Source organism: Oryctolagus cuniculus, chromosome 7 (genome assembly GCF_051225735.1).
Source record: "Oryctolagus cuniculus isolate XC-2025 breed Fujian yellow rabbit chromosome 7, ASM5122573v1, whole genome shotgun sequence".
Lineage (NCBI taxonomy): Eukaryota > Metazoa > Chordata > Mammalia > Lagomorpha > Leporidae > Oryctolagus > Oryctolagus cuniculus.
The window spans coordinates 163,092,607-163,114,662 of record NC_142873.1 but is presented as its reverse complement, the minus strand read 5'-3'; the positions used below and the strand labels follow the sequence as shown (position 1 = coordinate 163,114,662).

Below are 22,056 nucleotides of genomic sequence, written 5' to 3'. Positions count from 1 at the left end.
AGCCGGGAAGCACAGGGCCAGGATCCCTCCAAACCTGACTCAGGCCACTGAGGGCTCTGTGGCCCCTGGGTGCTGAAACCCTGGGTCCTCACTGCTGTGACCCCCAATGTCTGCTATGCGTGGCCGACAGATTAGGGTGGGGGCTTGATCCAGATGTGGTGGCCCAGGGAGAGGTCTTGGGGCTGCTGGTGTGTTTCAGGCAGGACCCCACCTCTACACAGGCAGGGCTCTCCCCGCCTCTCCTGCCTCCTGGCCACCCCCCCACCCCCATACAAGCAGGGCTGCCAGTCTCGGCCTGAGAAACCCACTTGCCAGATTCCCCCGGCCCCGGAGGCAACACCAGGCTCCTGCCGCCTGCACTGTAGCTGCTTCTGGGACAGCACCGCCCTGCTCTGGTCCTCGGAGACGCAACTCCACACCCCTGAGCTCGGCCGCCCTCCCCGATGCGGGCCCCTCTGCCCAGGCCCCCCCAGGCCCCACCTCCACCCTGGGCAGCACCTTCCCGGGCGGCTGGCAGCCCCGCTGGCCCTGGGCTCCTGTGGGGCTCTTCCCGGCCCCTGCTGCTTCCCTGTGTCCATCTCAAGCCCACGCCTGTGTGTGCTTCCTGCCCCAGGGCACCCGGAGTCACGCCGGCCCCTCCCGGGGTCTCTCCATGTGTGATGGCGGTGACCAGGGTTCTGTATCGAGTAGGGCTCCGTGGTCGTCCAGGCCCCTGGTCCTCTGTCTGCCCGTGGGAGTCCAGCCACGCGGTGTGGCTCCCAGAGGGACGGCTCTGCTGTGTGACCTTGGGTGTGTCTCTCACCTTCTCTGTGCTCATTCCAAAGTGGGTCACAGCCTCCCTCCTTGTAAAGTGACAAGCAGTGCTGGGGACATCCTGGCTGCTCTTGGATTGTGTGGGGCGGGCAGGCTCCACCCCCAGACTCAGAGGGGCGGAACCTGCAGGAAGGGCCCTCTCCCTGTGGCCCAGGGGGCCTGCCCCTCCCCCAGCCTGGCCCCAGGACCCAGCAGACTGGGAGTGCAATGCCTCCCACCCTCTCCCGTTCTTTCTGCGCTGTTTGTGCACCTGCCTAGAACAGGTGCAAGGTGAGGAGGTCCGAGAGGGGGGCAGGCCTGGGGAGGGGCCGTGGAGGGTGGGCATCTGTCACAGACGGACGGACGGGGTGGGAGTGGGGGAGGGGAGGGGCAGGGCCCTGGGGTCCCGCCGTAGGTTGGGTGCATTTCCAGCCTGCGTAGACAGCTCCAGGCGCAGATGCGGCTGCTGCCGGGGGTGTGTGGGGCCTGGGCCTGCCACCCCGGCGGGTAGGGGTGGGTGGTACTGAGCTCTCACTTCCTCCAGGGAGGCCGACCTCCTTCCAGGGGCTCCTGGCTCAACGCATCTCGCGGGGCAGGCGAGGCCTGAGACTGCCTGGTGCCTGGACGGGGGAGCTGCACTCCCACCTTCCTAAGCACCACTTTCAAACCTTGGCTAACTGAGCCACAGTGCCGGGCGGTCAGGGGAGAGGCTGGCCTGGCCATCCGGGGGCGCCTTCCAGCAGGTCCTGACCCCATGGCCTTTTCCTCCCTGCTTCTCAGACCCGCCACAGACACTGCCTGACCTGGGTGGGTCCTGGGAGGGAGAGATTTTTGCAAGGACCTCTGGCTCCTCCCTTGCTTCCAAAGAGCTCTGTTGAGAAGGATGGCATCTGCCCATTTCACAGACGGGAACACTGAGGCACGGAGCTCAAGGGTCTCTGGTCCGTGCAGAATGGTGTAGACACACAGTTAGACTGAGACCTCTGTGTGCCTGGCCAAGTGGGCTCCAAGGGCCCCTGGGGGAAGAGCCAGGAGTTTGTTGGACAGCAGGCCCCACTGGCACCGTGAGAATGGAGTCACAGAGCGGTCCCAGGCGATGCCTCGGGCCCCTTGCTGTTGCACAAATCCACGGCACCAACCTGCTCTGAGCAGGGCTCGTCTGGACGCTCCGTCCAGCGTCCAGGGTGTGTGTGGCCTCGCCAGACCCCAGAGGCACAGCGTTGCCCGCGGGATCGTGTCCAGAACCCGGGAGCCGTGAATCGCGCGTGTCCCTACGTCATGGGCAGCAAGGACACGACCTCGGCTCTCTGCTCCACGGACGCGTTCCCTAATCCATCAGAAAGGGAGTGCGGCTCCCCTTGCAGAATCCCATATGGAGTCAGCACTCATTTCGTTTCAAGAGCACAGCCTCTCCACGGGGCCGGCGTCCATGGGACCGGTGTCCGGCAGCCACGGTCGGGCCCAGCGCTGCGTCCCTGCCGCCCTGGGGGTGCTTTTCAGGGGGTCTTTGCCGGCCCTGCTGAGGGGTTACCTGCACGCGGTCTGCACGCTGCTAACAGCTCCTGTTCCCACCGAGCGCCTCCTGAACGTGGTGACGGGTCACCTGGCACAGCGTCCTGTCCTCAGCTGTGCTTGGCTTCCCAGGACCAGGGCCTAAGAGGGCAGGCAGCTCCTTTGCCAGGCAGGGGTGGAGAAGCTTACGATCAGCCATCTGGTCAACCAGAGACTACAGCTGGGGGCCCATTGGCCTGGTTATTAAGCCCTTTGCCAGCACTGGGGACGGCAGGACGTGGCAGGTGTCCTGTGAGGGTCACCTCCTGTCCCCTCTGGGCAAATCCAAGCTGCAGCCTGGATGTCAGGGTCCATCCCCAGTCCTCAGCAGCACTGGGCTCCAGGCAGCAGGTGGCTCACCCTTGGTGACCCTGGGACGGTGACCCTCGTCCCTGAAGCTCCCGGGGTCCCCTCCTCTCAGCAGCCCTTGGCTGGCAGCTGCGGGCAGCTCCTGGGAGGCTTAGAATGCCAGAGATGTCCTCTCCCACAGTCTCAGGCCAGAGGCCCGCAGGAGGGCGCTGGTAGGGCCCTGTCCCCCCTCCCCCAGCCCCCAGAAACCCTAGGGAGACCCTTCCTGGCCTCTGCCACTTCTGGTGGCCGCTGGTGCCTGTGCTTGGGCCCGTCGCTCCGGCTGCGCCTGCGCCTGCACCTGTGCCGCCCTGTCCCCAATCCCCCTTTGTCGGGCCTTTGTCTCCACCGGGTCCCCGGGGAGGCAGCACGGTCTCCTTGGCTCAGAAGCATAAGGACCGCTGTCACACGGGCCAGCGGCCGTCCTCAGCCCATGCCCGCTCCACGGGGTCAGGGTTTCGGGGGCCCTCAGAGGCCAGTGCAGTGGCACCATCACTGTCACGTCAGTCCCCGCTCTTTCTTTTCTTTAAGATTTATTGATTTATTTGAAAGGCAGAGTTGCAGAGAGAGGCAGGGGCAGAAAGAGAGGTCTTCCATCTGCGGGCTCGCTCCTTGAATGACCCAATTGTCTGGGGCTGGGCTAGGCTGAAGCCAGGAGCCAGGAGCTTCATCCAGGTCTCCCACGTGGGTGCCGGGGCCCAGGGACCTGGGTCATCCTCTGCTGCCTTCCCAGGCCGTTAGCAGGAAGCTGGATTGGAAGTGGAGCAGCCAGGACTTGAACCGGCGCCCATATGGGATGCCGGTGCCACAGGCGGGGCTTTCCCTGCTGCGCCACAGCACCGGCCGCTCTGCTCGCGCTCTCTGAAGCCCCCCCTGAGGACGCTGCTGAGGCCGGCGGAGGCACGGACGTCCCCGGGATCTGAGGCACAGCCTGGGAGCCAGCACTGGCCGTCTCCGTGGTCCAGACGCTCTCCTCTGATCCTGCATTTCCCCTCCCCAGCGGGAGCTGGGCGCAGGAGCTGGATTCCAATCCCCTGCTCCCCTAAGAGCACAGGAGCCCTCAAGGTCCCTGTGCCCGCAGGGCCACCGTCTCCAAGCGCGGCACCTTCGGCTTCAGCCGTAAGCGCCGAGCAGCCGGCCCTGCTGCCTCGCCCCCATCCCCGCTGGTCCCAGGATGTGGCCAAGCCCAGGCCAGGCCCCCAGGGCCTTCTCACGTCTGCCTGGCGGCTGACCCCGACACCCCGAAATAAAAAAGGAGGATGGCTGAGGCTCAGGGGGACGGCAGCTTCGCTCTGGGTCTTCCTCCTGCTCTTCGCGCTCGGTCAGGGCGCCAGCCTGGCCCTGCCTTTGGCTGTGGGCAGCGGAGACCCGTGCTCCCCGTGTCCCCTGGGGCTGCCAAGGCCTTGGGTCCTCTGATGCCCTGGCTTGCACCAGCCCCGCCTTTAGCTCTCAGCACCCATGCCAAGCGACAGGCCACTTCTGTGGAGGACCTGAGTGGACCTAGTGTCCCTTCTTTTTTTTTTTTTTTTTTTTGACAGGCAGAGTGGACAGTGAGTGAGAGACAGAGAGAAAGGTCTTCCTTTGCCGTTGGTTCACCCTCCAATGGCAGCCACAGCTGGTGCGCTGCAGCTGGGGCACCGCGCTGATCCGATGGCAGGAGCCAGGTACTTAGCCTGGTCTCCCATGGGGTGCAGGGCCCAAGCACTTGGGCCATCCTCCATTGCACTCCCGGGCCACAGCAGAGAGCTGGCCTGGAAGAGGGGCAACCGGGACGGAATCCGGCGCCCCGACCGGGACTACAACCCAGTGTGCTGGCGCCGCAAGGTGGAGGATCAGCCTAGTGAGCCACGGAGCCGGCCCTAGTGTCCCTTCTACCCCTTTTCACCTGTACTGAGCATGGCTGCCACCGTCAGCCACCTCGCACGGCCAGCCTGCAGGGCTGGGGCCCCCACAGGGGGGTGGGAACAGGAGCCAGATGTCCCTGACCCCCTCCAGACCCCTGTTGGCCTCACTCTGCCCTAAGTCTGCTTGCGCCTCTGTCTCTCTTGCACTGTCTCCTGCCTCTCTTATGGCCCTATTGCAGAAGCGCGGACATGTTTACTTCTGTAGCTCAGAGCTTGAAAACGTCTCGAAGTCTACCCTGGGCCCACGACGTGCGGCAGAACCTGGGAGTCTCCTCAGGGAAGCCAAGGTCATCGCTACTGTTCCCAAACCTTTCTGTCTGACGCGGTTCCCTTTCCGTGAGCACACGAAGGTGCAGAAGCACCTGCCCGTACCCCTCCGGCCCCAAACGTGCAGGCTCAGCCGTGACCTGGATTAGCGCCCAGCACCAGGTCACGCCCGGGGAGTGGCCAGGACGCCCTGGGCTCCGATGGGCAGGCGAGGTTCATTCCCACGTGTGTTCATTCACACATGCACGAATTCCCGTGGGCATTCATTCATTCCCACGTCATTCATTGCCACAGGCATCCATTCCTGCCCGCGGTCGTGAATTAGGCCTCATCCGTCCACCAGCCAGGTTTGGTGGGTGCTGGAGCTCACAGTGGAGTGAGACCCCAGCCCTGGGCGTGGCCGAGGGCGAAGCAGCGCTGTGGAGCCCAGCAGAGGCTGTGGCTCTCGGTGGTGCTGACGCGGGCCAGCCCTGCAGGGAGCGTTTCCCTGGGCCTGAGCACTCTGGGGTCCCGGGAGGCCCTCGTGGAAGCAGGGGTGCGTGGGAAGCTGGAGGGGGGTTGGGCTGTGCTGCAGGAGGCCAGAGGTGTCTAGAGCGGGTGGTGGGGGAGGTCTTTGAGCCGCCGTGGACTTGGGCGTGGGGGCACGGGTTAGGGGGCCAGTGGCCTGGCCCAGGGTGCGGGGGTGTGTCCTCAGTGAGCACACGCGTGTTCAGGCCCCAGGGCTGCTGGCCTGGCTGAGGCTGGCTCCCCTCTTTGTCCTAGTCCCCCCGGTATTCCTGCAGGTGCCGTCCCACGCTGCCTCGCACCACGTGGGGCCACCCAGGGCCCTACCCGGCACACCCTGGGCTCTCCCTACCATCGCCCCACGCCGAGAGCAGGCAGGTGCCTGTCTTTTAAGTCTGGGCTCGCAGCAAGGAGCTCACTCGGAGCAGGCCTGGCCGAGCTGTAAGCCGCCAGGTGGATGGAGAACGGCAGAAACGGGAGAGAGGGAGGCGGGGGAGGGGAGACGAGTCCTCGGGTGACCCTCAGCCCGTGGGAGGTCCAAACAAGACGCCCCAGGTGCCGCGCCGTGCTCGAAAACAAACAAGTGATTAGCTTGGGAGTGGCGCTCCGGGAGAAGGCTCTGGTTCATGTTTTTCTCGATGTCCTGCTGCCGTGGGGCTGTCTAGAGCTGACTCAGCTCAAGTCCGCATCCGGGGTTGTTCCTCTCCGCAGACAGGGAAACTGAGGCAGAGGTGCCCAGTGGGCACCCACAATGTGGGTGGGAAGAAGCACTCGGGCCCTTGAGTCTGAGACCCTCACCTGCCCCTGGCAGACCACGGCCCAGCGGCTGCACTCCGGACTGCTCAGTGTCTCCCCCAAAGTGTCCCCAGGTCTTGTGGACGGAGCGGCGTCCAGGCTGTCCCCAGCAGAAGAGACAGACACACCCTGCCCCAGGAGAGGCTTCAGGGACGATGGCGACCAACAGGTGGGCGCCTGCTGGGAGGTCTCTGACTGGGGCCAGAGGGTGGCCTCCTGTACCTGATTTCTGCTCTCAGAGAGTGGAGCCCAGCACAGCCCACGCATGGGCAGGCAGAGGGCTAGACCTCAGGGCCCGGGAGACAGGAGGTGGAAGGGTTTCCCCAGGATTGTGTCCAGGGCGGAGGGCGTCCAAGGCCTCCCAAGCATGGATGATGACCCCTGGGGTCCAGCCCAGAGGGACCCCCGCCCCCAGGCTGGAAGTGGGGACAGGGACCAGGTACAGATGGGGAAGGGTCCAGGAAGGCCTGGGCTCGGCTTCAGCTCCTGGCCAGCGGACTGTGAGTGCCCATTTCCTCAACCTCGAAGCACAGATTGCGGGGCTGACAGCTGCCGTCCAGGGCTGAGCGTGAACATGAACATAGCTTCTGAGCTGTGGCGCGTGCGACCAGGCCATGGGCGGCCAGAATCGTGTGAGCCCAGAAAGGCGGGAGGGGCTGAGAGAGTCGGGCCGCGAGGATGGAGCTGTGCTGTATGCTGGAGGCTTCCCCCAGCCGTCATCTTGACCTTGACCAGCAACTCTTGCCACCACGCCAGGCCACACAGGGGGCTGCCACTGTCCCCGCCACGCCAGGCCACACAGGGGGCTGCCACTGTCCCCGCCACGCCAGGCCACACAGGGTGCTGCCACTGTCCCCGCCACACCAGGCCACACAGGGCGCTGCCACTGTCCCGCCACGCCAGGCCACACAGGGCGCTGCCACTGTCCCCGCCACGCCAGGCCACACAGGGTGCTGCCCCTGTCCCCGCCACGCCAGGCCACACAGGGCGCTGCCACTGTCCCCGCCATGCCAGGCCACATGGGGTGCTGCCACTGTCCCTGCCACGCCAGGCCACACAGGGGGCTGCCACTGTCCCCACCACGCCAGGCCACACAGGGTGCTGCCACTGTCCCCGCCACGCCAGGCCACATGGGGTGCTGCCACTGTCCCTGCCACGCCAGGCCACACAGGGCACTGCCACTGTCCCCGCCACGCCAGGCCACACAGGGCACTGCCACTGTCCCCGCCACGCCAGGCCACACAGGGCACTGCCACTGCCACTGTCCCCACCATGCCAGGCCACACAGGGGGCTGCCACTGTCCCCGCCACGCCAGGCCACACAGGGCGCTGCCACTGTCCCCGCCACGCCAGGCCACACAGGGCGCTGCCACTGTCCCTGCCACGCCAGGCCACACAAGGGGCTGCCACTGTCCCCACCATGCCAGGCCACACAGGGCGCTGCCACTGTCCCCACCACGCCAGGCCACACAGGGGGCTGCCACTGTCCCCGCCATGCTAGGGCACACAGGGCGCTGCCACTGTCCCCACCACGCCAGGCCACACAGGGCGCTGCCTGTGTGAGTCCAGAGCCTGGGGCTGAGGGGCCCGAGGGCCATGCTCAGGCTCAGCAGTGGGCAGCTCTGCTCCTGCCTTAGGCAGATGCTTGTTGATCTCTGGGGGTCTCCTAGAGCCCCAAGAGGTAAGGGGCACTGGTACCACACCTGTGACCCCACTGCCCAAGGACGACCACAGCAGCTCCGCCTCCCTGGCCTCCCAGGGACCCCACAGATCAAGCTTCCACCTTCCTTCTGCTTCCTTCCCCTGAATCCTCTCCTGCTGAACGCCTACTTGGCATTCCTGACCCGTCACCTCCTCCAAGCAGCCTTCCAGGCTCTCCCAAGTACACCTGAACCCACCCCAGCAGGTTGACTGGCCTCCCTCTGGGTCTTGCCACCCAAGATACCTGCTTTCTCCAGTGGACTGTGAGCTCATCACCCCTTTATCCATGTGTCCATTCACCTATCCATCCACCAGTCCATCCATCCATCCACCAGTCCATCCATCATCCATCCATCATCCATAAATTCATAGATCTATTCTTCACCATCTGTCCATCCCTCATCCACCCGTCCGTCATCCATCATTCACCTGTCCATCATCCATCATCCACCTGTCCGTCATCCATCATCTGTCCATCCATCATCTCGCCATGTATCAATCCATCCATCATACACCCACCCACCCAGCCATCAGAGTGTCCATGCACTCGCTCCACAGTCGATCATGCAGGCGTGTTTGGGAGGGCTGTGGGCTGCGTGAGGGGCTGGAGAGGGAGGGGTGGGGCTTTCCCAGTTCTAGAACCCAGCGCCGTTGTCACCGCAGTGGCTGCGTAAGTGGTTATAGAATAATCGGGCAGAAGTGAAACCTCTCAGCACAGGCCCGCTGGTGTTAGTGATTGGCATTAGGTAAGAGCCCAGCTCCCTGGGCACCACCTCGGCCTTGCTCCACAGCACCTGTGCATGGCCCTGGCAGGTGGGCAGGGCTGGGGGCGTCTCCCGAGTGGTGGGGAGAAGACTGAGGACGCCTAGCCCGGTGTCCCCCAGATCCCAAGGCCCACGGATTGGGCAGGTTCCCCCAGGGATGCCAGGGCAGGTGCTGGCAGAGCTGGACCAGGCTTCAGAGAGAGAAACCCATGCGGACCAGGATGGAGTCATGGAGGGCTTCCTGGGGGTGGTGGGTGAGTGGACGGCCTAAGGGGACAAGGAGAGCTCCCTGGTTCAAGCACAAACAGCTGTGGATGGCCCTACCTCCGAAGGGTGTGGACTGCAGGTGCAGTGGGTGCCGAGTGGGAGAGAAAGAGAGACAGGAAGAGAGAAAGGCTGGGACAGAAAAATCCAGATAGGCAGAGAGTGAGGGGGAGAGAGAGAGAGAGAGAGAGAGAGAGAGAGATGACAGATGACGGATCACTCAGGTGAGAGATGTCCAGAGCCAGAGCCTGGGTCCCTGGAGGGGGAGGGGCAGTTGGAGACCCAGTGGGGGCCGCAGGGGGACTCGTGGGGAGGAGTCGGTGGGGGCACAGCTCACGTTCCTGTGAAGGGGGGATGCACAGTGACCCAGCTGGGGGTTAAGGGCCTAACGGGCGCTGGCGCCCTCTGAAGCTCCGCCCCCACCCCCCAGCCCCGCGTGGCCAGCATCCCTGGCATTCACTCCCGCAGGCCTTGTCCCCTCCTCCCATCCAGAGGTGCCCGGGGAGGGCTCCAGACAGAGGCGGGCAGGTGCACAGAAGGTCAATGGCATGGGAGGCAGGCGGTCATGCTGAGCTGGACGCGAGCTCGTGGCCCACAAGGGGCTGTCTCTGGGCTGAGGGTGAAGCGTAGGAGGGTGCACCTGGCAGAGCGTGGGCACCAGCGCCACTGCCTAGGCATCGCCTCCTGGGCACGGGGTGTCAGGAGCCAGTGGCCAAGTGGGCAGCGCCAGGGAGGGTCCAGACCCGGGGCCTGTGGGTGGGTGGGGGGTTGGCTGGAAGCAGTGAACGTGCAGGGAAATGCATGGAGGGTGGGCAGCCCCCGGGGTCAGCATCGCTTTGGCAGCTGAGTGAATGATGGGCGGCGTGGAGCCAGCACGGAGGGAGGAGTGGTCAGGGACGGCCTGCAGCCAGGCAAGATTGTGGCTTGGAGCAGGCAGAAGAGAGAGGAGACTGACCCGGGCTCTCAGTGGACGCTGCGGTGGAGGCCAGGGCAGCTGCGCGTGCCCTGCAGTGCCCAGAGTGACCTGGCCCAGTGCCCGGGGCGCCCAGGCTGACCACAGCATGCCCCCCCTACCGAGCGTGTTTGGGGGAGGGAGGAGGCAGGGCTGGGTCAGGTGGCTGTGTGGTGTCTTGTGGAATGGGCAAGGGTTTCCTGTGACTCGTCCACTCAGGAGCAAGGGCGGAGCCGTCACCCTAGGAGGAGTCTCAGCTTCCAGCCCCCTGCGCCCGTGCCTGCTGCCCGCTCCACTGTGTTCCCTTGGGAAGAAATTCCCCGGCCGACAGGGGGCACTGTCACGCGGCCAGTGCCAAGCTGCCCTGGGTGCTGGCTCCGGGCCCAGGAAGACAGTGTGCATCTGGTGGCGATGGCCAGGACGGTGAGATTTCACAGCTGGGCCACAAGAGGGGACGTTGGAGACCTGCAAGACAGCTGGGGCCTCGTGTGTGTGTGCACGTGTGTCTGTGTAGGCACGGAGAGTGTGTCTCCGGGTTTTTGTGTGCATGTGCGTTGTGCCTGTGTGTACATGTATGCACATGTGTGCACATGTGTGTGCTGTGTGTACATTTGTGCCTGTGTGCATGAGCGTGTAGGCATGGGTGGTGCGTCTCTGTATCTCTGTGTCTCTGTGTGGCTGTGCCTATGCACTTGTGCTGTGCCTGTGTGTCTGTGTGTGACTGTGTGTGCGTGTGTGTTGTGCATGCGTGCTCTTTGTGCAAGTGCGTGCTGTGTGTCTCTGTGCAAATGAGTGTGCGCAGGCTCGGAGGGTGCATCTCTGTGTGCGTGCGTGTGACGTGTGCACAGGCACCTCCTGGTGGGTTCTGAGCCCGCAGCTCTGAACTCGGTGGCCATCGCTCCTCCTCCCCGTGTCCAAGATGTGCTGGGACCACGATGCTTCAGCCCCACGGAGCCCCTTGCCACGGCCTCCCAGACAGAAGTCGGCCTGCCCTGGCTTTCCCTCAGGGACGGCCCGAGGGCTGGAGGTCAGACCAGATAACGAGGGCGGGGCTCTGAGCCTCAGCTCCCCTGGGGCTGTGGGGAGAGTCCAGCTCCCCTGTCCCTGGCTGACACATGCAGCCGTGCCCGCGGTGGGAGCTGCACCAGTGTCTCACTCTGGTCACGCCTTCGGGGTGCCCAGGCCAGGCCAAGGGACCTGCCCCTCCCCCGCCAGCCGTGTGGTCAGTGCTGCCCCCAGCTGTGCGCTCAGTGATCTGCCCTGTGCCAGGCTCTGCGCCCAAACCCACCAGGCCCCTGATGTTTTTCCGGTCTGGTTCTGGAGGCCCCTGCCCCTACACTGACCTCCGGTGGGGGGGGTGCGGCCCTGCTCCCTCCCTGGTCAGCTTCACCTGTGTGAGCGCAACGGCACAGACAGCAGAACCCACACCGGCCGCTGCCTGTGGAGCATCCCGCTCTGGCCGCCCTCGCGGGCTCGGCAATGGCACCAGGAGAGGCAAAGCCCCTGGGGAGCCCGCGGTTCCCAGGGGCGGGGGTCCCCGCAGCGTCGCCCCCACCAGCATGCTCGCAGTGCTTCCTGCAGTCGGGCTTCCGGGAGAGCCACAGCCACCCACCCTCCCTGTCTCTTCTGCAAGATCCTCCGGGCTGCCCCAGGCCTCACGCCGGGCGTCCTCACCCAGGCCCAGCGGCCGCCCCTCCCGCGGGCCGGCCTCTTCCGTGAGGTCTGCCACGCACTCCTGCCGTGGCTCCGTGTCGTCCCAGGGCGTCCGGGACCCCTGCGTGCTGGGCTCCTCAAGCTGCCAGCTCGGCTGTTTCGGCTCCTTCCTTGCTGCCGAGGGGTCGGCCGGCACCCGCGCCTCTCTCCTGCCACCCCCATCCAGCTTCTCTCCTGGGCAGCGGGCGCAGAGCAGGGCTCCGTGAGGCCCCAGTGAGGAACTGGAGACGCCCTCAGCCTGCACCCCGCTGCCCCGGCTCCTGCACGCACGGGGCTGGGCCTCAGGCCGAGCTCCCTGCTCCTGGCGGTTCTTGGTGAGACCCGGGCTGGGAACGCTGCTGGGAGGTGCAGCGTGGGCTCCGCCCCCTCCCACCCAGGCCCTCTGGGCACCCTGGCTCCAGGCTGACTGCTCATGAGGCTCTGGTTCAAACTTGATTCGTGTCTGCTCCTTTGCTGAGAAAGAGATGGAGACGGGGCACGTGGGCAGGCCAGCTCCTGCTGGGGGCTCCACCTGCAGGGGGAGCACAGGGGGTGTGGTCCAGGTGTGGTCCAGGGCGCCTGTCCAGGTGTGGCCCAGGTGTGGCTCATGTGTGGCCTAGGGCGCCTGTCCAGGTGTGGCCCAGGGCGTGGCCCAGGTGTGGCCCAGGGCGCCTGTTCAGGTATGGCCCAGGTGTGGTCCAGGGCGCCTGTCCAGGTGTGGCCCAGGGCGTGGCCCACGTGTGGCTCAGGGCACCCGTCCAGGTGGCCGTGGCTGAGCTGGGGTGGCTGCTGCTTACATCCTGGGTGCTGCCCAGAGGCGTGGGATGGTATCGAGGCGACAGCCGAGCTCAGCGGGCACTGGGCTGTGGGCACCACGCAGCGTGGGCGCCCCTGTCCTGCTGTGGAGCTGCTGCAGGGGTGCAGGGGGCCCACCCTCAGCGGCAGGGGCTCAGCTACAGGCAGGAGCCAGGCTCGCCACGCCCAGGACGGGAACACTGCCACCCACAGTCCCGCCCACCCACACTTGTCACCACCCCCCTCCTCCGGAATGCAGGCGGGCACGTTGCCCAGGCAACCAGAACCCAGCGCTGCTCCCCGAGCGTCTCCCGCTGGCACCTGGAAGTCGGCCGAGTGGCAGCCTCCGAGCCCCAGCGTTGCTGCGGGACCCCTGCAGCAGAGCCCCCCGGGATGGGGTCGGAGGGCACCCCGACACCATATTGTTCCCAGGACACCCCTGCAATGTGGGTACCTGCGGTCACCCCATTTCAGGTGGGGGAACCGAGGCACAGAGCTGCTACGCAGACTGCCCAAAGCTCTCGCCGCCCAGGTGCCAGGGCCAGAGGGAGGAGCCTGTGGACCCCCAGGCCTCAGCACTTCTGGCCTGCGCGAATCAGTACAAAGAGCTGTGCTGTCCGTGAGCCTCGTCCTCTGTCTGCCCAGGCCCGGGAGGGGTGGGCGATGCAGGTGTGGCGGTGTCTCCCGGCTCAGCCCCCTGGACGTCTGGGGCTGAGTGCGGCTGTGGGCGCCATAGCCTGTTTCCCAGCACCCCTCTCTCCATTGCTAATTGCAGCAGCACCTCGGGTGGCGCTGACCCAGTGGGTGTCCCGGCATTGCCAACTGTCCCTGGGGCCAGATCGTCCCCAGACGAGGATGAGTGATGGCACTGTAGGATGCCAGGTTGTGACCTTGTATGGGAAGGGGTGGCCTGTGGGGCCACCGGGCCAGGAGGCTGTGCAGGTGTGGGGCACCCCCCGCTCCTCCCACTGGTGCAGAGCTGAGGGACTCCTCTGCAGTGAGTCACCCCTGTTACAGGAGGCAGAACCGCGAGGTTTGCTTTGCAGCCGCTGACTTGTCGCTGGCGCCATGGGTGTGGGAGGGCGGGACCTAGTTCCTGAGCAGTGACTCTGGGCCTCGACCCAAGGCCAGCTCACCCTGCCTTGAGCTTCATCCTGTGCACCGCGTTGTCATTGTCAGGATAAGACCGCTCGTTCCTGACACGTGGCCTTGACGTACGACTCGCTGCCCTCAGACCTTCCATGGGAAAGACACTCCACGCGGCCCAGTGCTTCCTGGTGAGCGTGGCTGTGGAGCCCTCTGCCAAAGGTCCTACGGCCTTGCTGGTGTCCCACGCCCCAGGTTAAGGGCCGCGCATGGAGCAGGCCAGACCACACCTCCCAGCGGGGACCTCTGTGACCCCTGGGGTGGGGCAGGTGAGTGACAGCAGGTGCACCTCCCACGAAGATGTGAGCTGCCGTGTTGGAGCAGGGAGAGGTGTTCCGCTCCCCAGCCCCCTCCTAGAGCTGGCGAAGCCTGACCTCGGGCAGGACTGAGTCCGGCAGCCACGGGGAAGGGGCGAGAGGACCCGAGGACCCCGGGCTGCCCCTCTGGGCTCCGGCATGGCAGACGGAACCCGCCTGCCCCCAGCTTTCCATCCAACCCGACCAGTGGTTCCCACGCCGCTGCCTCTCACGGCATCAGACACCACGTGTGTGTCTGACACGGCGATGGGGAGAGCGCGAGTGGAGGGGTGGCTGTGACAGGACATGCCGTGACGTCAGCCCTTAGTGTGAACCAGGGCTCGGCGCCAGAGGGAAGTGGGCGGCCCCTCCTGAGCAGGGCTGGCACAGCTGCCGGGTTCCCGCCTCAGGGAAGCTGGTGGGGTCTCGGCTCTCAGGTGGAAGCCTGCACCGTCTCAGAAGTTACTCGGGGCAACCGGTCAGGGTCGGGTGTACCACGTGATGTGAGGGTCAGGTCAGGGTCGGGTGTACCCCGTGATGTTAGGGGTCAGGTCAGCACGGTGGGTACCACGTGATGTGAGGGGCAGGTCAGTGTTGGGTGTACTACATGACGTCAGGGGTCAGGTCAGGGTCGGGTGTACCACATGACGTTAGGGGTCAGGTCAGTATCGTGGGTACCACGTGACGTGAGGCTCAGGTCAGGGTCAGGTGTACCACATGACGTGAGGGGTCAGGTCAAGGTCAGCTGTACCATGTGATGTCAGGGTCAGGTCAGGGTCAGGTGTACCACGTGGTGTCAGGGGTCAGCTCAGGGTCAGCTGCACCACGTGACGTGAGTGGTCGGGTCAGCATTGTGGGTACCATGTGACGTCAGGGGTCAGCTCAGGGGCACCATGTGATGGGAGGGTCACATGTACCACGTGACATGAGGGTCAGGTCAGGGTCACGTGTACGTGACGTGAGGGTCAGGTCAGGGTTATGTGTACCACGTGATGGGAGGGTCAGGTCAGGGTCGGGTCAGGGTCAGATGTACCATGTGATGTCAGGGGTCAGGTCAGGGTCACGTGTACCATGTGACATCAGGGTTCAGGTCAGGGTCACGTGTACCACGTGACGTGAGGGCCAGGTCAGGGTCACGTGTACCACGTGATGTGAAATGTTCCTTAATTCTGAAGAGTCCCAGCAGCTGTCTGCTCTGGCAATGCTTAAGAACGTCTGAAAATCTCCCGGAGCACTGATTTAAGCGAAGTGGTAGCAGTGGGCAGCAGTGGGCAGCAGTGGCTGCGGCTGAGCTGCAGGTGTGAGTGCTGGGGCTTCAGGCTGGGGGGGCTTCGGGGGGGAGCCAGGCCCAGGGCTGCAGGGTCCGGCTCCCAGGGTCAGGGCTTCGCTAAGGTGGGACCGGCACAAAGCCCACTGCAGCCGCGTCCTTGCAAACGCCTCCATGCCTGCTGGCTGTGCCCCGTGAATTATTGATCACAGAGCCCTGGCTCTCAGAAGGAGCCCATCGCCCCGAGGTCTCCCATGGTGTCCCGTGGTGTCCCGCGGTCTCCAGTGATGACAGGAAGGCTGGGGATCGCAGAGCCGAAGCCGGGAGCCCAGGCTTAGAACTTTTCCATCAGTCCCCGCGGTCCCCCCTGTCCTGGAGCCAGGGGTGTCAAGACCAGGAGCCACTCGGGGTGGACGGGCCACCTGCCGGGCAGCTCCGGGAGCCTCAGGGCCACCCAGCCCCTGGGTCCCAGCCCGGCCCGGCTTCTCCCTGCCCACGGCCCTGGGGAGCAGATGCCACCAGCCCCAGAGAGGCACAGCGTTCCTTACCCGAGACGTCTTTGTCTCCTTTAATTGACAGCGATTTTTCCTCTGCGAAGAAAACAGGCAGAAGGTGGCGAATGGCAGCTCCATTCGCCGAATCTTATTAAACTGTTCTTTGGGAAAAAAGATTTCAATAAAAATTTAAAATGGAGAGAAGCCAGGAGGCTGCAAACCAGAAAATGAAGGGAGACGGAGCTGCGGAGCTGCATTTGAAAGGCACTGGGGGTGTGGGGGGTCCCGGTGCGCACCCCGGGAGTGAGCTCCGTGCCGGCGGCATGGATGGATGTGGAGTCGCCGTGGCATCTTCCTGGCAGTGCACCTGCTGCTTGGAGGGGCCGCCTGGGCCTCCCTCCCACCTGCTGGACGGCATCCCAGACCCATGCGCCCCCGCACCCCACTTGCCTTGCCCTGGCTCCCGCCCACTTCTCTGAAGTGTTCCCTTTTATTTTTATTGGGGGTAATTTACATGCCATTAAAGCCAACTTTGAGAGGCCCAGAGTTCAGTGGGTTTCGTGTCTTCACAGACCTGTGCAGCTGCCACCCCTGTTCTCATCAACCCCTCATCCCTCACCCCCAAAGAAGCCCCCGACCCCCTCCCTCCCATCACTGTCCACCCAGCCCCCAACAACCCCGGTCTCTCACCTGTCCCCGTGGGCCTGCGGGCCCTGGGCCCTCCTTGTCCGGCGGCTCACACACCACGTGGCCTTGTGTGGCCCTCCTTGTCCAGCGGCTCACACACCACGTGGCCTCGTGTGGCCCTCCTTGTCCAGCGGCTCACACAGCACGTGGCCTCGTGTGGCCCTCCTTGTCCAGCGACTCATACACCACGTGGCCTCGTGTGGCCCTCCTTGTCCAGCGGCTCACACACCACGTGGCCTCGTGTGGCCCTCCTTGTCCAGCGGCTCACACACCACATGGCCTCGTGTGGGACTTGTTGCACCTCGGGGTGCTCGTGAGGCCCAGCGCACGGCAGCGCATTCCGCGTGAGCTCTCCCCACCCGTGGTTTGTCCATTTCCCGTCCCTGACGTGAACCCCGGGGCCGGTCACCCCGCACGAGAGGTTGACTTGTGTTCTCTGCCCTGGTGGCCAAGGTCCAGGGTGGTGTCCTTCTTGTGGGCATCGCAGGGGGTGCAAAGCAGGAGTGGGGGTGGCTGTGTCTGGTCTCTCTCCCTCTTCTTGTAGCTGTCATGATGGGAACGTGGTGTCTGCACCTGCTGACCTCGCCTGGTCCTCCCCGCCCCCCACAGGGCCCTCAGAACACACAGTGCGACTCGGTTCTACACTCCTGATGCCTCACGGTGGGGGCCACACAAAGCCCACCCAGACCCTGCGTCCACGGATGGACATCTGGGCAGCTTGCACATTCGAACTCGGGCTGCTTGCACTCTTGAAGATTTATTTATTCATTCGAAAGGCAGAGTTACAGAGAGGCAGAGAGAGAGAGAGAGAGAGGTCTTCCACCTGTTGGTTCACTCCCCAGTTCGCCACAGTGGCTGGAGCTGCGCTGATCCAAAGCCAGGAGCCGGGAGCTTCTTCTAGGTCTCCCAAGTGGGTACAGGGTCCCAAGGACTTGGGCCATCTTCTACCGCTTTCCCAGGCCACAGCAGAGAGCTGGATCGGAAGTGGAGCAGCTGGGACTTGAACCAGCGCCCCTACGGGATGCTGGCACTACAGGAGTTGGCTTCACGTGCGTGCACTTTTGACCTCGTGCCATGTGGCAATGCTGTGTAGGACAGCGAGTGGATGGCCGTCTGCCTCTGAGTGTGGGCAGCAGGGCCCTGGGTAACCCCGCGTTCCAGGTGCTGAGGGTTTTCCGAACTCCCTGCAGCGTGGCGAGGGTCCCCGTCTCCCTGGTCCTCACTGTCCATTGTGGGAAGCTCTCTCCGTGGGTGTGAGCAGGGAGCATGCTCAGAGGGGCCTGCGGATGCCCCACAGGTTCCAGGGGGACCTGGCACCCCCTTGCCTGCCCCCTGGTCCGGTGGGCGTGTGGGTGCCCGCCTCCTGAGTGGCTCACAGCCGTGTGGTGTCTGCCTGGGGTGAGATCCTCCGAGTCCCCTAATCACGGAGTGGGAGGAGTCCGCCTGAGCTGAGTACTTTCTGGGTTCTTCTGGCCTCGGAGCTGGGTGGAGGAGCAGGGAGGAGCCTGGAGACACAGCCTTGTACTGGGAAGCCCCCGCCCCCGGGTGCTGGGGCCCTGGGGGAATCCAGAGCTCCCGTGGGCCTGGGGCAGCGTGGAGAGCCTGGGATCTTTGTGCCCTGAGAGACCCACGTGGGTTTTTTCAGGGCCTCCTCTCAGTGCTGCCCTCGCCGTGGGAGGGACTCTCTGGGTCTCCCTCCCATCGCCGTTTCCTGGCTGCTGGGCGTGGGGTGGGGCCTCTGTTGGGCCTGTCCACCTGCTATCTCTCTTCTCGCCCTGAGCAAGTCCCGTACTTCAAAGAGACAGAAACTGGACCTGCGGAGGAAGCAGCAGCGGGCTCCAGGCTCGTCCCGGCACCGCTGCTGTCGCTGGGTTTTCTGCATAACAGCTGGGTGTCTTGGAAATGAGGGGTTTCTATGGTAACGCATTACAGCCCAGGACTGGAGAAAAACCACAGAAGTACCCCGTGTGTGAGGTGGTGCCGGGCGCCGGGCACAGGCTTAGGTGCTGTGGTTGGCCTGCCGGTGCCTCGGGGGCGTCGTGAGGCCTGGTTTGGAGCCTTGTGCTGCTGGTTGACCTGGCGAGGCCTGGGGTGCGTGGAGGGGCCCAGCATCAGCGTAGAGCAGCACTTCACTGCCCGGGACCGACCCCCAGCCAGCTGTGCAGGCTGGGCACGGCCAGACAGAGGTCCTTGGCCAGGGGTGCCGTGCGTGTCTGCGTTGGGGCCTGGCGCTCCCGGGCGGTGACGCTGGCCTGGTCCCTGCGCCGAGCTGGGTCGCCGGTGCGCGGGTTCTGCACCCAGGAGCCCTGCGAGCAGACATTAGCATAATGAGCAGCAAAGCACTTTCAGTCTGATTAAAAACGGGGCCTTATTATCTGGAGCTTAGTCCTTCTCGGCAATTAGCGCTCGTTAACGCGCGTTTCTTCCTCGCAGCGTCCCCATGACCCTGGGGGAGCAGCTCGCTCCAAGCCTCCGTGACTTCAGCCCCAGGCGTGCCGTGCAGGACCAGGCGAGGCACGCACCCTCCCGTGACACACGGCTGACACAGACACCCGTGGGCACGCCCACACACACGCACTCGCCCTGGTGCACATGCTCACACGCACACACACGCTGGTGCCCACACCCGCTCAGTCTCCCCCGCACTCATGCTGACACACTCGTGCAGACACACGCACACACGTGACAACGTGCCTATGCAGACCACACCCTCGTGCACACTGAACAATGACACACACACACTGATTCATTCTTAGACGGCAGAACTGCCCGACTCACTTCCAGGCCTGGCTGAGTGGCGGCTCTGGCGGGGGTGGGTGCACCTGACTCCCTCGCCCCCACCCCCTGGCAGCGAGGTGCTGGATTCGCTGTAACTTTCCCACGCGAGGCTGCTGACGACAGCCGACTTTGAATGGCACCTGTAATGACTTCTCAATTATCCCTGCTGGGGGAGCAGCAACGTGGGCTGCAGCCTCCAGTCCCTCCACGTGGCTGGCTTGGCACCACGCGAGCACCCGCCCGTCCGGAGGCGACCCTAGCCCCGGGGGCACGAAGCTGCTCCTGGGGACGGAGTAGGGGGGGACCGGCTTGTGGGCCCGGGCCAGCCGCTGCTGCAGCTCCTCCGTCTTCCGCCGCTGCCAGCCCCCGCCCTCGCCGAGCTGGGCGGGGCTTGCCCTCCCTCCTGCCTGCGCCCTCTGAGGAGGTGGAGGAGGGTTGCAAAGGGCACCTGCACTGCAGATAAACAGGAGCGAAATGTCAGCACAACAAACATCTGGCCCGTGCGTTTCAGCTTATCCGGAGCAGATCTCCTTCCCGGTGACGCCCCGCCAGGCCTGGAGCACGCAGCTTTCCCACGGAGGCGGGACAGGCGTGCTCAGCCTGAGGGCAAGAGCTTGGTGGGCAGTGGGCGCCCCCGGCCACGCCCCTCCCCGGGGGATGGGGACCGTGCCGTCCCCTGGGAGTCTGCAGCCCGGTCCTGCCCGGCCCTTGGGGAGCGCAGCGGCCACATGAGCAGGGTTGCTGTGTCACAGAGGGAGGGGCCTGGCCGGGAACCCCCCTGGAGCCGGGGTCCTGCCGACGTCTCGCCCTCTGCCCTGTGGTGCCCACGTTCGGGTCGTGTGTCCGAGCTGGCGCTGGGTGGGTCCCGAGGCGCCGTGTCCCCGCCCTACAGTGACCGTGTCTGGCCAGGTCCTCGGCACCCGGTGCCAGGCGACAGCTGTCGGTGGCGGTGGTGCTGACGCCGAGGGGGCCCTGAGCAACGCACACTGGAGCCCTGCCTGGTCCTGGGTCCCCGTCTCCCCGGGGGCCTCGTCCAGGTTGCGGGTGCAGAGCGTGGGCTCCCGGTGACCGCTCTTCTCTCTCTCCACACAGCTCCATGTCCCTCCGCTGGCCAGGCCGCTCCCTGGGAAGCCACGCGTGGATACTGATGGCCGTGCTCCAGCTCGCTGTGGGCCTCCCCTCCTGCGAGTCGCGGGGCCCCAGCCCTGACTTCCGGCTCCTGCCCCGGCCGCCGCCCCGGCCGCCCCGGCTGTGGAGTCTCAAGAGCGGACATCCGGCCAGGCCCACCGCCCCCGTCTGGAGCCCCCGACCGCCCCGCGGGGAGCGGGCGCACGGGCCCATGCAGACTCCACGCGCCAAGCGGGCCCACAGGCCCAGGGACCAGGCGGCAGCCCTCGTGCCCAGAGCCGGGCTCACCAAGCCCCCTGCGGCCGCCCAGTCCAGCCCCGTCCTTGCCTCCTCTGCTTCCGCCCGGGCCCCGGCGGCGGCGGCCGGTGGCACCGCCACGGAACAGCACGACCTCCTGAGCAGGGCCAGGAGGCAGGTGCAGGGGCCTGGTTTCAGCAGCTTTGACTTCCGGGGCGGCCGGCCCACCACGGAGACGGAGTTCATCGCCTGGGGGCCCACGGGGGACGAGGAGGCCCTGGAGTCCAACACGTTCCCGGGCGTGTTCGGCCCCACCACGGTCGCCGTCGTACAGACACGGAAGACCACAGTGGCCACTGCCACCACCACCACCGCCACGGCCACCTCTGTGCCGCTGCAGACCAAGGGGGTCACCGAGCCCCTGGACCCCGGGAAAAGGATCCCGGCCGGGGTCAGCACAATGGAGCCTCCCACCAGTCCCGGCAGCAATGGGAAAGACATCCAGCCCCCGCGGATTCTGGGGGAGACGTCAGGTAAGGCCCTGGCTGCTGCTGATTCGGGGCTGGGTGGGGTCGGGAAGGGTGCCCAGACCACGGGGGCCGTGCCTGTGGCCTGCAGACTTGGACGCGGCCCCAGCCGCACCTCTGGCGTCAGAGAGCTTTGTGATGGAGGTACGGGGCAAGGGGGATGGTCTTCAGAAAGCTTCAGGGCTCTGTGCCCACCAGGCTGCAGGGGGATGGCCGGTGGGCTTGGGCCAGGATTGGGCGTGGCCTCAGGGGCGGGGAAGGTGGAGGCGGGGCGGAAGGGGTGCTTGCCTGGCAGCTAACGGGAGCATCTCCGGAGTGCAGGGGCCTGTCGCTGGGCTGGGCGGGGCGGGGCTGGGGCGTGTCTTGGGGACACAGCTTCTGAGGGACGGCTTCCGTTCTGCACTGTGACCCCGCCCCCGCCCCAGGACACTTGCACTCGCCGGCTCTGAAACCTTCCCTGTGGGCGGCTGCTTGTGTAGACGTCCTCCTGCCCCTGCTGCAGCCTGGGGAGGGGGCTCGGAGCCCGGGCCCCTGCCGTCGCCCCCACCTGAGGCTCCCTCTGCCTCTGCCTGTGGGCCCCGGCAAGCCCTGAGGTTCACAGACTCACCGCCCCCACCTGCCCGTTGTGTGCTGAGCTCCTCCCTGACAGCTGCACCTAAGCCCCGCCCCCCGCCCATGCTGGGCTCCAGGGGGTGGGCGCTGCCCAGGCCGCCTCCCCTCTCCCCTTCTCCAGGAATCCCTGTGGCGCAAACGACTAGCAAAGCCTTTGTTTTCGCCGCAATAAACTCCCCCGGTGTCGGCGTCGGCGTTGGCGTCGGCGTCGGCGTCGGCGTCGGCGTCGGTGGTCGGTGGCGTCGGTGGTCGGTGGAAATCAGGGCTCCTCTCGGTTGCCGTCACCGCCTCGGTCCCCGGCGCTTGCCACAGAGGCACGGATGAGAACACGAGTTCCCGTTTATTGCAAATTACGCTTGTTATTACTAAAGTTAAGCGCCCGGGACAACATTATAGGGCTTAGCAAATTAATTCACAGCACATTGGATGTTGCTAATCCAACGCGACAGATGCTTATCTTGGAAAAGATTTATGGTTTTCCATAATATAATCTGGTTCTAGATTAATTTGTTTGGCAAAACAAATTTAAATGGGGGGAAAATATGTGTGCTGGCT

At 65.2% G+C, this 22,056-nt stretch overlaps 1 protein-coding gene across 1 annotated transcript in view; it reads left to right on the top strand.

Annotated features, from left to right (window-relative positions):
- AJAP1 (adherens junctions associated protein 1) overlaps window positions 1-22,056 on the top strand; it is a 102,698-nt gene that overhangs the window by 26,118 nt on the left and 54,524 nt on the right. The window contains exon 2 of the mRNA XM_070077059.2: window positions 20,090-20,895. Within this exon, the coding sequence (XP_069933160.2) occupies window positions 20,090-20,895 (806 nt within the window). The remainder of the gene's footprint in view (window positions 1-20,089; window positions 20,896-22,056) is intronic.